The sequence below is a fragment of the Triturus cristatus genome, chromosome 7, assembly GCF_964204655.1.
Source record: "Triturus cristatus chromosome 7, aTriCri1.1, whole genome shotgun sequence".
NCBI classification, from domain to species: domain Eukaryota; kingdom Metazoa; phylum Chordata; class Amphibia; order Caudata; family Salamandridae; genus Triturus; species Triturus cristatus.
The window spans coordinates 1,075,660,963-1,075,673,444 of record NC_140590.1 but is presented as its reverse complement, the minus strand read 5'-3'; the positions used below and the strand labels follow the sequence as shown (position 1 = coordinate 1,075,673,444).

Below are 12,482 nucleotides of genomic sequence, written 5' to 3'. Positions count from 1 at the left end.
GTTATGTTCTGAATCCTGAGTTTGTGCTCTCCATACCAAGCACTCTTACAAAATGCCTACTAGTATGGATGACTTGTGAATTCTACACCTTGTAGTTCCCTTTGCCTTATGTAACATTTTCTAGTCACTGATTTACGGACGTATGATTCTTTCTCTCTGTATGTGTGTGATGTAAAGTCCAGCCTTGGCAGGAGCAGGAGCCCCAGGCTGTGAACTAAAACCAAACAATGGAAACATAGTCGCGAGATGCAGCACCAACCTTCCCATTAGGATTTGTTTCTTTTTGCAAATATTTTAATATAAAAGTACTAAAATCTTTAGTAATTTAAGTCTAGTATATGTTTGATGCACACACGTATGGTTTTTTTTCTTCTTCGAATTAGTTTTAATGTTTGACATTTAAATCTTACAAATTGCCTGGGGGGCCCCGGCTGCCCGTAGTGACTCAATGGGGGTCCTCAGGAGTGAAAAGTTTGGGAACCACTGGTATGGGAGATGCTATAAAACAAATGAAATACATGTGACAGAGAAATGAGAGGCACCGTTGAAGGGTGATATTAAGGGAATCTTTGAGGAATACCAACAAAGATTGTTGTAGGCTGGTGCATTGTAAGATTGTCATTTACTATTCCTTAAAAGCTAATAAAAGTCAATATATAATGATACATGTGTTGTAGAATGCACCATTGATTCCTAATTTTCTTGGGGGGAGAGGCCACTCACTGCACTTAGTGTGCACTGTATGGGGACTGGTCTGAAACCACTCTGGCCCTGGCAGGAGCCTTGTACTGTGAAAGAAAACTAACTATTTAAAAGTTAATCACCGAGATGCAGCACCAACCTTCCCATTACATGTTCCCGTTTTTGGCAAACTCTTCCAATATAAAATACTAAAATCATTAGTAATTAGAGTTTGTTTTTGTGTGCCCATGTGTTTATTTTTTTCGAATTACTCTTGTACTGCTTACATCATACTAATAATGAAACACATTGGCACACGCCTGTTTGTCCTGGACTGCAATCCCAGGTAATTATTTGGTCATTTTTTCTATTGGGGTCTTTAGACCGGTCCCATTCATAGTTTGTGATTCTTCAAGCGTTTGCTGACTATCTTGTCTTCATTTGCAGGTTTCCAGTCTGTAAGGTATTTGAAAATGAGTGGTCAGGTGCGAGTACCCACAAAGACAAGGTAATTCTGTGTACGTTCCTCGTTGGGTTGGGGGTTGCTGGGTAAATAGAATCACAATCTGCACCCCTTTTCTTTTGCAGGTGTGGGAGACCGTACTACGAATACAATTGCCCAGGCAGACGGGAGTACAAGCAGAACAAACAGGTAATTGTTTGCTAGAGTTAAAGTAGTGCATCTTCTGTTGCCGGTTTCGCTGCCAGAAGCCCACATATTTAAACTGGCGTACGTGAGTTCAAGCAGAAGAGGTAATTGTTTGGTAGAGTTAAACTGTGGTGCATCTTGATCATTGTAGTATAATATACTTACCCATGTTTTCTCCTGTTGCAGGCTTCGCAGCCACAAGCCCATACATTCACACAGGCGTACGTGAGTTCAAGAAGAAGAGGTAATTGTTTGGTAGAGTTAAACTGTGGTGCATCTTGCTCATTGTAGTATAATATACTTACCCATGTTTTCTCCTGTTGCAGGCTTCGCAGCCACAACCCCATACATTCACACAGGCGTACGTGAGTTCAAGCAGAAGAGGTAATTGTTTGGTAGAGTTAAACTGTGGTGCATCTTGATCATTGTAGTATAATATACTTACCCATGTTTTCTTCTGTTGCAGGCTTCGGAGCCACAACCCCATACATTCACACAGGCGTACGTGAGTTCAAGCAGAAGAGGTAATTGTTTGGTAGAGTTAAACTGTGGTGCATCTTGATCCTTGTAGTATAATATACTTACCCATGTTTTCTTCTGTTGCAGGCTTCGGAACCACAACCCCATACATTCACACAGGCGTACGTGAGTTCAAGCAGAAGAGATAATTGTTTGGTAGAGTTAAACTCTGGTGCATCTTGATCATTGTAGTAGAATATACTTACCCATGTTTTCTTCTGTTGCAGGCTTCGCATCCAGAACCCCATACATTCACACAGGCGTACGTGAGTTCAAGCAGAAGAGGTAATTGTTTGGTAGAGTTAAACTGTGGTGCATCTTGATCATTGTAGTATAAAGGATTGCATTCATGAGCTAGGCGTCAACGTAAGCCATGTTCCCTTATCTTGCAGGCTTTGTGGCACAGCAGGTTCAATCCGGCGGGCACGGAAATGTTCACGCGCAAAGCTGTCACTTTGGGAGAGTGCAGTGCTTAACCACAAAGGAAGAAATGTTGCCTTGTATTCAAGGAAGAGTGGATGAAGGAAATTGTGGAGGCTGAGACGCAGAAATCACGAAGCAAGGTTCGCGTGCAACTCGGGGAACTTTTCAAATACAGTCCAGACGTAGGCTTGATTTGCAAAGCATGTGCCGAAGCCAAGATTGTTGGGGACTTTTCCACAGGGAAGAAATGGAGTGATGGCTGGAAACTGGATTACATGAAACGCCATCTACTTAGCAAAGTACACGAGTCTGCCATGGTGATCTTGAGAAACAGAAGTGCTGCTGCCAGGTTTGGTTATGGAGTGCGGGCAATGCTGACAGAAACTGCCACTGACAAAGCAAATAGAATGGAAGTAGTTGAACGCCAAAGATCTGTGCCTGAAGAGATAAAGTTTCTCATCAACAACGTGTTGCTGGCAGTCAAGATGAATACTTCAATGTTATCTGTACAAGACATCCATGACCACCTAGCTTTGTATGTCAAGATACCAGACAGCTGGAGGAGCAAGAACTATGCCTTTGAGTTCCTTGAGGCCATCAATAGCGTGATACACTGTGAAGCTATGGCAGAACTTCGTAACGCTTTGTATCACACATTGATAATGGATGAGAGCACTGATATTTCTGTTTCAAAAATGCTCATCCTGTACTTCAAGTTCCGACCAGTAACATCAACAGAGCACAAAACACAGTTTGGGGGCATAGTGAAGCTGACTAGTTGTAATGCTGAGGCTATCACTACTGCTGTGAAAGATTTCTACACTGCCAATGAACTGGACCTTATGAAAATGGTCATGTTCACATCTGATGGTGCGTCCGTGATGCTGGGTAAGAATAATGGTGTTGCTGCTCGCCTTAAACAATCCATACCTCATCTAGTTGAGCAGCATTGTGTCTCCAATCGAGAAGATTTGATGATGCCTGGAAAAGGGTTCCAATGGTTAAAGAGATGGAGACATTATTGAGGACTGTCTACCCTGTGTTCTCCAGATCTCCTGCAAGGAAGTCCAAGCTGGATGAAATTGCATCGGTCACTGAATGTGAAGTGGTCTCTTTTCGACCACTGAATGAAGTCCGGTGGCTTTCAAGGCATTTTGCTGTTGGTGCACTAATTCGTAATTACGAGGCTGTTCTTAAGTACTTTGAGCATGAGAAAGTTGAGTAGAATGATCCAGTTGCTAAATATTGTTATAAAAAGCTATCAAACTCCAACTACCATATTTCAATTGCAGTACTTAATGACATTCTGGGTGAATTTGCATCTTTGTGCAAACTATTCCAAAAAAGTTCTCCGACTGCTGTTGAAGCTGTACAGTATGCAAGAGCAAAGATTGGCCAAGTTAAGCAACAGTATGTGGGGGACACTGTCTTTTGGAGCAGCAATGTAAGAGATCTGATGGTGTTGTACAAGGAAAGGCAAGAGTTTGACAGTGGGCCTATTTTGTCTTTTGTTTCCCTTCTTTGTGAGCACATGCAAAAAAGGTTCCCTGAAGATGAGCTAAAGAATGGGCAAGTTTTGAAATCCAGGCAATGGCCGCACAATCACATTTTGATTTTGGGACTGAGAATATACAAAGACTTGTAGAAAAGTATAAAAATGTCTTGGTCCTGGGTGATTGCGAATCACCAGAAGATGTTGTTCGACAATACAGAGACTATAAATATGTGGTGGCAGAACATGTAAAGGGTGGGTTATTTACCACCTTTCAAGACATGGTGAATTTCACTGTACGCAATGCTGCTCAGTATAGTGTGGTGTCTCAGCTTGTTGATGTCTGCGCAACGTTTCAAGCATCTAGTGCAGATTGTGAACGAGGATTCAGCCTCATGAATACTATCAAGAGTAAATTGAGGAATAGACTAGAGCAGAAGCATTTGGATATGCTGATGAGGACAAAGGCCTACCTCCTGAACAGGAAAGTTGACCTAGATCAAGTTTATCACCACTGGAAAAATGCAAAAGATCGCCGTGAGAAGCAACCCTGTCACCCCTCTAGTGATGCCACTTGACATGTCTCCCTTATTATTTATGTGATATTGTATAGGTTCCCAACATTTCCCCACCCAATTAACACTGCTCAAGTTAAGAATATTTATTAAAATCTTATGATGGTACCACCGTTTAAGTCTTGTGCTTATCTAAACTTGAAGTGTACTTGCCTGTGTAACCAAGTCATGTCATGGCGTGTTTATCCAATTTGGAAACTGCCCTTAAGACACTTATTGTGGCACTGTATGTGTGAAAATGCACCATCTTTTCACTTATTAAAGTAAACGTTCTGAGTGACATTTGGTGCCGCGCACACGCGCGGTGTGGTTCCTGGCGCACATAGCCATGGTTGCAGCGCACAGAGACCCTCCACTGCCGCACACAGAGGAAAGAAATTAGAGGGAACATTGGTACCCACCCCATTTTGTCTTTTTTTCATCACAGAATGTGTGCACAACAGTGCCTTTCTTTCCCACTAGGCATCACTCTGCTCTCTCTCTTGCCAAACTCCGCAGTCGCAAATCCCCCCAGGGTGCCATCCCTTCTTCTGCCCTATTTGTTAATGGTAAGCCTGGAGATGTTCTCTCTTTTGTGCACATCTTGAAAGTACGTGAAGGAAGGCTACACTGATGTGGCCCTTGTCCCTTTTATCTGGTTGTAGGAAGCTTTTACTGCTGCATTTTTTCCATGTTTTCTAAATAATAAAACTGGGTTCTTGTGTGAGACATTTCACCCATGTTTTGTTTTGAGTAGACATTTTCAAAATATAAAATCCCAAACTATTGGCTTTGCTAATTTTTGTTGACTATTTGATTTAAGAAATTTTGCGCCCAGATATTTGATTGCCCCCGCTCTGTTATGCAGTATCATAAAAAAGAAAAAAAACACAAAATATCTCTTCAGTTGTATGCCAACTCTTCTAGTTTTACAATGTCCTTCCTCCCCTTCTGCACAACAGGCTGTTACCTATGGGCCAGTACCTTGATTTGTAAATATAATTTATAAAATGATGCAAAGTAGAGCTGTTCAAGTTCCACCTCTTCTGCGTACCTAAGCCTCACCTGGAGAGCAGCGATCACACCCCTCCACTCCTATGGCTCTCACCCAAGGCAGAACAAAACTAGCCATTTCCAACCCGTGCTGTGGCCCCCAGCTGCAGTACTGATATCAGGATAGCCCTCATTATCTACAGCCCCATCTGTGGAAAGATAAGCTAGACCAAGCCCTACCCTTCCTGTAGTGGGGCAGACGTATCACTGTCACCTGTCACTGTCATGGTTGTATCTACAGCAAAATAGACTTAGCTTTATCCCACCAGGTGGCGTAACAAAACTTGAGGCTCCCCCCGTCAAAGTGCTTGCAGGGGGCCACCCACCCTACAGACCAAGTCCGAAGCTCTCTGGCCAGGGGCCTGCCAGTGCTGGTGCGCCCCATGGAACTTGTGGCCCTGCCGTACAGCGGGGACTTTTGTTCCACCACTGGTTCCACCCCTTTGGTGGCTCTGATTGCTTGCAGCACAACAACTGTTTACATTTCTTTCCACCTGCAGCACTCACCCGTTGCACAATCCCAGCCTCGTGCTTCAGCATTTGGCTCAGGCGGGCAGTCTTCTTGGTGAGGCTGTGTGTGTTGATCCTGGACACTCTGTCCATCAGGGTAAGCTGCTCCTTCTTCACATACTTGGTAGCTGATCTCAGATGAAATGGAAGAAAGACAAATTGATGGTTGAACCAAAGGGGGGGGGGGGCACAGGAAGTTCAAAAACAATTTCAAACTGAATATAAGCAAACAACATGTTAACACGTTCTCCTATTGCATGGGTGACTACAATATGTATGTACACCTAGTACTCAGACACACCATCGGCAGCTGGACACATTTCATCATCTCCATCCCACAGACACCATTATTCTGACTTAATTACTATGTTGAGTATGTATCTTGTGCAACATAAACAATTAAAAATTATGACAGCACATACACAGATTTTTATTTGGGGGGTAATATGCTATCAATAAAATGACATCACAGCAGAAATGACAAATGGACATTCCATATAGGGACTAAGCCTCCACCTGAGAGATATCTACCTCCCTTAATCTCATTCTTTTTGGAAAATGCTCTGTCCACTACTCATCTCTCTTCGAGATCAAGCCTCACCCTTAGTTTACATCCAATCGAAATATATTCCAACCTCCCTTGACACTACCATTTTGGTGTGTGTCCACATCACCACATCTGTGTGCATCTTGGGCCAGTAGCACTCCATTCAAACTTTGACATGTTGGGGACTTTAGCTTCCCTGCAACTCACAAGGATATATATATATATATATATTACCTACTGGCGGTCGCCAGTAGGTAGTTATAGTTAGGACCCCTTTTCCATAGGAAATCCGCAACATTCTATTTTGAATAACTTTGGCGCCGGTCGACGAATCCTCGCGAATTTCTCAAAATAGGTGGGGCGCTACGCTCCGCTCCTACCCTGAAAGTCTCAGGGGGATTCGTCAAGCGGGGGCTGAGATAAAAGGGGGGTCCCAAAACGCGTTTTTCCCATGCATTTTTCCATAGGACCTTTAGACAAGGCTACAGCCGGAACGGCTGAACAGAATTACTAGAAATTTGGCAGAGAGGTAGTCCTCAGGTCAAGGAAGTGCCTTTTGTAGGTTTGGTGTAAATCTGTTCAGTAGATTCTGAGAAAATAGCCTTTAAATCAATATATATATCTGAGCCAGCTTACGGTACGCTTACCGTAAGCTTACCGTACGCGTACGGTGGCGTGCGCGAGCGCGATTCTGATTGGCTGTTACATCTAAGTAACCATTCGAATCGGTCGAAACCAGGAAGCGGCGGCCGCCATTTTCTCTCTCGCACTCTGAGGGGGGGCTGTAAATAAACGCAAAAAACATATAAAGGGGCTGTTTAGACAGCGCCCATGCACATAGCCATGTTAGTTGAGTCCTCAAAGGCCAAAAACGGTAAATTTTTATTTTTTGAAAATTTCGCCGATTACGCTTACCGTACGCGTACGGTGCGCTTACGCTAAAAATTTTAATAAAAAAAAAAACACTCTCTGTGCATGGCATATTATTGTCATCAGTTACAAATTAAATTTAACAGATTACCTATCACAAGGAAGCGCATAATATGTCCTCCATGTGCGCACGGTGCGTAACGTGGGCATGCGGTGCGCGTAGCGCACTGCGTGCCCACCTTGCGTGTATGGCACTAACTGCGTAAAGTGGGCGCGCGGTGCGCGAAGCGCACCGCGTTCTCACTGTGCGCGCACGGTGCGCGAAGCGCACCGTGCGCGCACGGAACGAACTGCGTTAAGTGGGCGTGCACGCCACGAATGGCGTAAAGTAACTTAGCATTTAAAAAACCTTGCAAATTCACTGAAAAAACCATAGGTTTCACACACGTTATAGTTAGCGGAAATTTTACTGATAAAAAACCAATGAAATTCCCCCGTTATAGTTAGTGCAGGCAACTATAACTCACGCAACCGCAATCTTCTGCTGATGACATATGTGTCTTTATGAAAAAAAAATATTTCTAATATATGTATAGCTAAAAATTTATGGAAGAAGACATGGGCAAATAAGTGTCTAAATACAGTATTAGCATCAGCAGAGGATTGCGGTCGCGTGAGTTATAGTTGCCTGCACTAACTATAACGGGGGAATTTCATTGGTTTTTTATCAGTAAAATTTCCGCTAACTATAACATGTCTGAAACCTATGGTTTTTTCAGTGAATATATATATATATATATATATATATATATATATATCTCAAAGATCGAATGGAACTGAGTACAAGGGAGCTAAAGAAATGTTAAAAAAAAACTACTGTGTCAATACAAAAGGGAAGGTTTGTTTTCATCCATAGAATTTGATTACATTCACATTGAGAATCCAGTATTTCCTATCTTATACTTAATTCCCAAGGTGCACAAATTGGTCTCCCCGACACCTGGTAGACCAATTATTTCTGCGATTAATAGCGTTGGTGAACATATCTCCCAATATATTGATTATTATCTGCAGGACTTTGTCAAGAGCCTTCCTAGCTATGTAAAAGACACTGGGGATTTTCTAAACAAGCTAAATACTGTCAAATGGGAAGAAGGCTGGTGTCTACTGACATTGGACATTGAGTCGCTGTACACCAGCATTAATCATTAAGCAGGATTAAAGGCTGTCAAGTACTTTTTGGAAAAAAGACCATGCAAATATTATGGCCATAACAAAATGTTATGTGAATTGACTGCCTGGTGTCTTAACCCCTTCCCTGCTCATGACGGAACCACTCCGTCATGAGCCACGGGTGCCGTGTGCTCATGACGGAGTGGTTCCGTCATGCTGCGGCCGTTGGCGGCCGCTCTGCCCACGCGGCGCTAATTCCCCGCCTGTGCGGGCGATTAGCGCAGTGGGCTTAGACGTGACAGAACCATTCCATCATGAGCACAGCTCACCCGTGGCTCGTGACGGAGTGGTTCCGTCACGAGCACAGGGCCACCGCACCTGCCCCCAAACCCCCCCAGCGCCACGGCGTAATTCCTGCCGCGGCGAAGGGGTTAATAACAATTTCTTCATGTTTGACAAAGAAACCTGGAAGCAAAAAAGGGGTGTGGCTATGGGATCCTGTTTCTCCCGCAGCTACGCATGCTGGCAGGTTGGCTGGTGGGAGGAACAGGTCCTGAGAAAAACACCAAATATACACCATGCACATCATTGGTTAAGGTTTATAAATGATATTTTCTGTGTGTGGTGAGCTCACGAGAATTTGTGACTACATTGAATAACAATTCCAGCAACCTAAACTTTACATTCAATATAAGTAAAGTGAGAGTAGACTTTTTGGATGTACAAGTGCCAATAAACAACCACACTCTAGAAACAACACTGTTCAGAAAAGCTACAGCGGGGAATAGTATACTTCACGCTAGTAGTGGACATCCTAGACATCTCATTGAGAGCATTCCGTTTGGCGAGTTACTAAGACTCAAACGTATATTTAGCTCACAACAAGAATATGAAAAGTGCTCCAAAGAAATGATAGGGAGACTTAAAGAGAGAGAGTATAGTAAATCAATCCTCTCTAGGGCACCGAGTAAGGCATATGACAGGCCCAGAGAGTCTCTACTGGCTCCAAAAGAAACAACTGAGAATAATGAAGAAGAGAGCCCCCGCCTCATTACTACATTCAGTAATCAAGAGAGAAAAATAAAGTCGATCATTAAAAATAATTGGCCTATTGTGCTTACGGGTGGAGTTCTGGGTAGTAGACTGCCTGAGACACCTACCATCACGTATAGAAAATCTAGATCTATGAGGAGCCAACTGGTGAGAATGAGCCCTGAACTCGGCGTGGCCAACACATGGCTCAAACCTAAATCAGGTTTCCACAAATGCTCATCTTACTGAGCTTGCAAGTTCTGCATTAACACAACCCATTACAATACTCCTTTCTCTGATACCAGTGTCGCGATCAAAGGAAACTATGGTTGCAGAGCTGAGTATGCTGTGTATGTTCTGACGTGCACCTGTGGCTTGCGTTATGTGGGCAGCACTAAGCACGTCAGAATTTTGCAGCATCTCAGAGCGATCGTGGACAACGATAATGCTTATCCGGTCGCCAGGCATTTCAAATCTGTACATGACAATGAACTGAAATGCCTCACATAATATGTTAACCATGCCGTGGCCCCCCTGAGAACGGGAGGCAAAAGAGAAAAGCTCCTGAGAAAATTAGAGACCCGCATGATTTTAGAGCTGAATATTAAAAGTCCTAATGGGTTGAATACTACTGAAGACATGTACAACTATTTATGAGCACGCTAGGAGAGGGTCATTTACAGTATAGCAAATCAGTGGTAATGATTTAATGTTTATAACAAATGCAGATTGGATGTTTCGTATTTTAGAATTAAATGAGATCGGATATGTGTACATGAACCAATCAAAACTGTTTTAACTGAATCATTGAGCTACAGGTATTAGCATGAAAGCTGAGCAAAATAAAAAAAATTCCCGTATTTTATACCATTATTACTTGCACAGTAGGGTATTTTTATAGCAATGTTAGTGAGGTGTTTTGTTTTATATAATACATGAGTACACATAGGTGAAAAAAAATCAAAAAATATTATTTTTGATTTATATTTTTTGTAGGAGCACTTTAGCACTTTATTCCAAACCACTTTTTATAGCACCTAGAGGAATCCATCCAGACATTTTTTAGTAACTTGAGCCCGCAAAATTGAGTTGGGGACGATGTTCAATTGGCAATACTTGTTATGCATTGATGCAGATAGAAAAAGTTTGTTTGTCAGGAGGAGGAAATTTTACTCCTACGTGATAGTAGGGATACTTGTGACCCAGATTTGCAGACTTTGCACATATTGCTATATTTTGCACTATTATCTGTTTACATATTCATTGGTATTTTAATTATTTATGTATTCGGGTCCTAAGATCTATTCCACAGTGAGAACAGAACATGATTTATACATATATTTATAAAAATATTTTTTTTTTTTTACAAAGTGTGCAGATGAAGAGATGTAGTTATCAATATTTATATATTTATTTAATTTGCTATTTTGCACTTTGAAGCATTTATGCGGTTTACAAAATAACAAACAAACAACAAAAGAACAAAATAACACAAATTACAAAGAGAATTGCCATGTCAACTCTGACATCTGTCAAATACGAATGTTTAATTTTGAAGAGCAGCGGAGTGTTTTTTCAATGTCTGTAGGTGAAGGTCATGTGATTCACTTTGCTACTTTAAAACAATGGCAGACGCTGTATTTTCTGTGTGATCAAGGGCACAGTGTGCTCGAAACGCGTCACAGAGGGGAGCTTGTTTAATAAACATCTACCTGCCAGAGCCTTGAATACGTCTCTCTCTTTTTCACCTGGAGTGAAATCTGTAGAGTATGCTTTCTGTGATATATATATATATATATATATATATATATATATATATATCTACTGGCGGTCGCCAGTAGATAGTTATAGTTAGGACGGAGTTCCCATAGGAAATCTGAAAATTCTATTTTGAATAACTTTGGCGCCGGTTGACTTATCTTCGTGAAATTTTCAAAACTAATGGGGCGCTCCGCTCAGCTCCTACCCTGAAAGTCTCGGGGTGATTCGTCAAGCGGGGGCTGAGAAAAAAGGGGGGTCCCAAAACGCGTTTTCCCCATGCATTTTCCCATAGGACCTTTAGTCGAAGGTACAGCCCGAACGGCTGAACAGAATTACTTGAAATTTGGCAAAGAGGTAGTCCTCAGGTCAGGCATGTGTCTTTTGCATATATGGTGTCAATCTGTTCAGTAGTTCCTGAGAAAATTGCAGTTAAAAGTACATAAATATCTATATGCGCGCACGGTGCGCGCACCAAATGTGCGCAAGCGTAATTCTGATTGGTGGTTAGATGTCAGTCAACATTCGAATCGGTCGAAATCAGGAAGTGTCGGACGCCATTTTGTGTGTGACAGTGAAAACGAAAGGTGGAGAACGTGAAAAGGGGGCAGGGTAGAGAGTTCCTGACTCCCTAGCCTTTGTCAGGGGGTCCCTGAAGGACACCGAAGGGTGAAAAAATTTTTTTATTTTTTTTTCCAAAAAATCGCGGGGTTTATTAAAAAAGAAAAAAAACCATTTTAAACTGTTTATAAGTTTATAGATGATATTAACTATGCTGTTCAACTTTATCCAAATTCAAAGTAAAAGAGCTGAGCCATTCCATATTAAAGGATACAGTCAATCTATAACTATATACATAGGTAGTTTATTGTAAAATAAATATATAAAAAATATAATACATACATAAATTAGCATTTAAAAAATCTTACAAATTCACTAAAAAAACCATAGGTTTCACACGCGTTTTAGTTAGGAATTATCATTTAAAAAACCTTGCAAATTCACTGAAAAAACCATAGGTTTCACACTTGTTATAGTTAGCTGGACATTTCACTCGTAAAAAACCATTGAAATTCCCCCGTTATAGTTAGTTCAGCTAACTATAACTCGAGCGACCGCAATCCACTGCTGATGACGTCACATATTACATCACTCATGACATGGTCAGTGACATCAATCATGACATCACTGATGACATCTCAAATGACATCACTGATGACA

General features: G+C 41.9%; 1 protein-coding gene across 3 annotated transcripts in view; it reads right to left on the bottom strand.

Moving 5' to 3' along the window:
* The window catches only part of ARHGEF37 (Rho guanine nucleotide exchange factor 37), a 246,029-nt gene that overhangs the window by 48,514 nt on the left and 185,033 nt on the right, over window positions 1–12,482 (bottom strand). For all 3 annotated transcript variants that reach the window (XM_085618185.1, XM_085618184.1, XM_085618186.1), the window contains exon 6: window positions 5,879–6,009. In XM_085618185.1, the coding sequence (XP_085474311.1) occupies window positions 5,879–6,009 (131 nt within the window). The remainder of the gene's footprint in view (window positions 1–5,878; window positions 6,010–12,482) is intronic.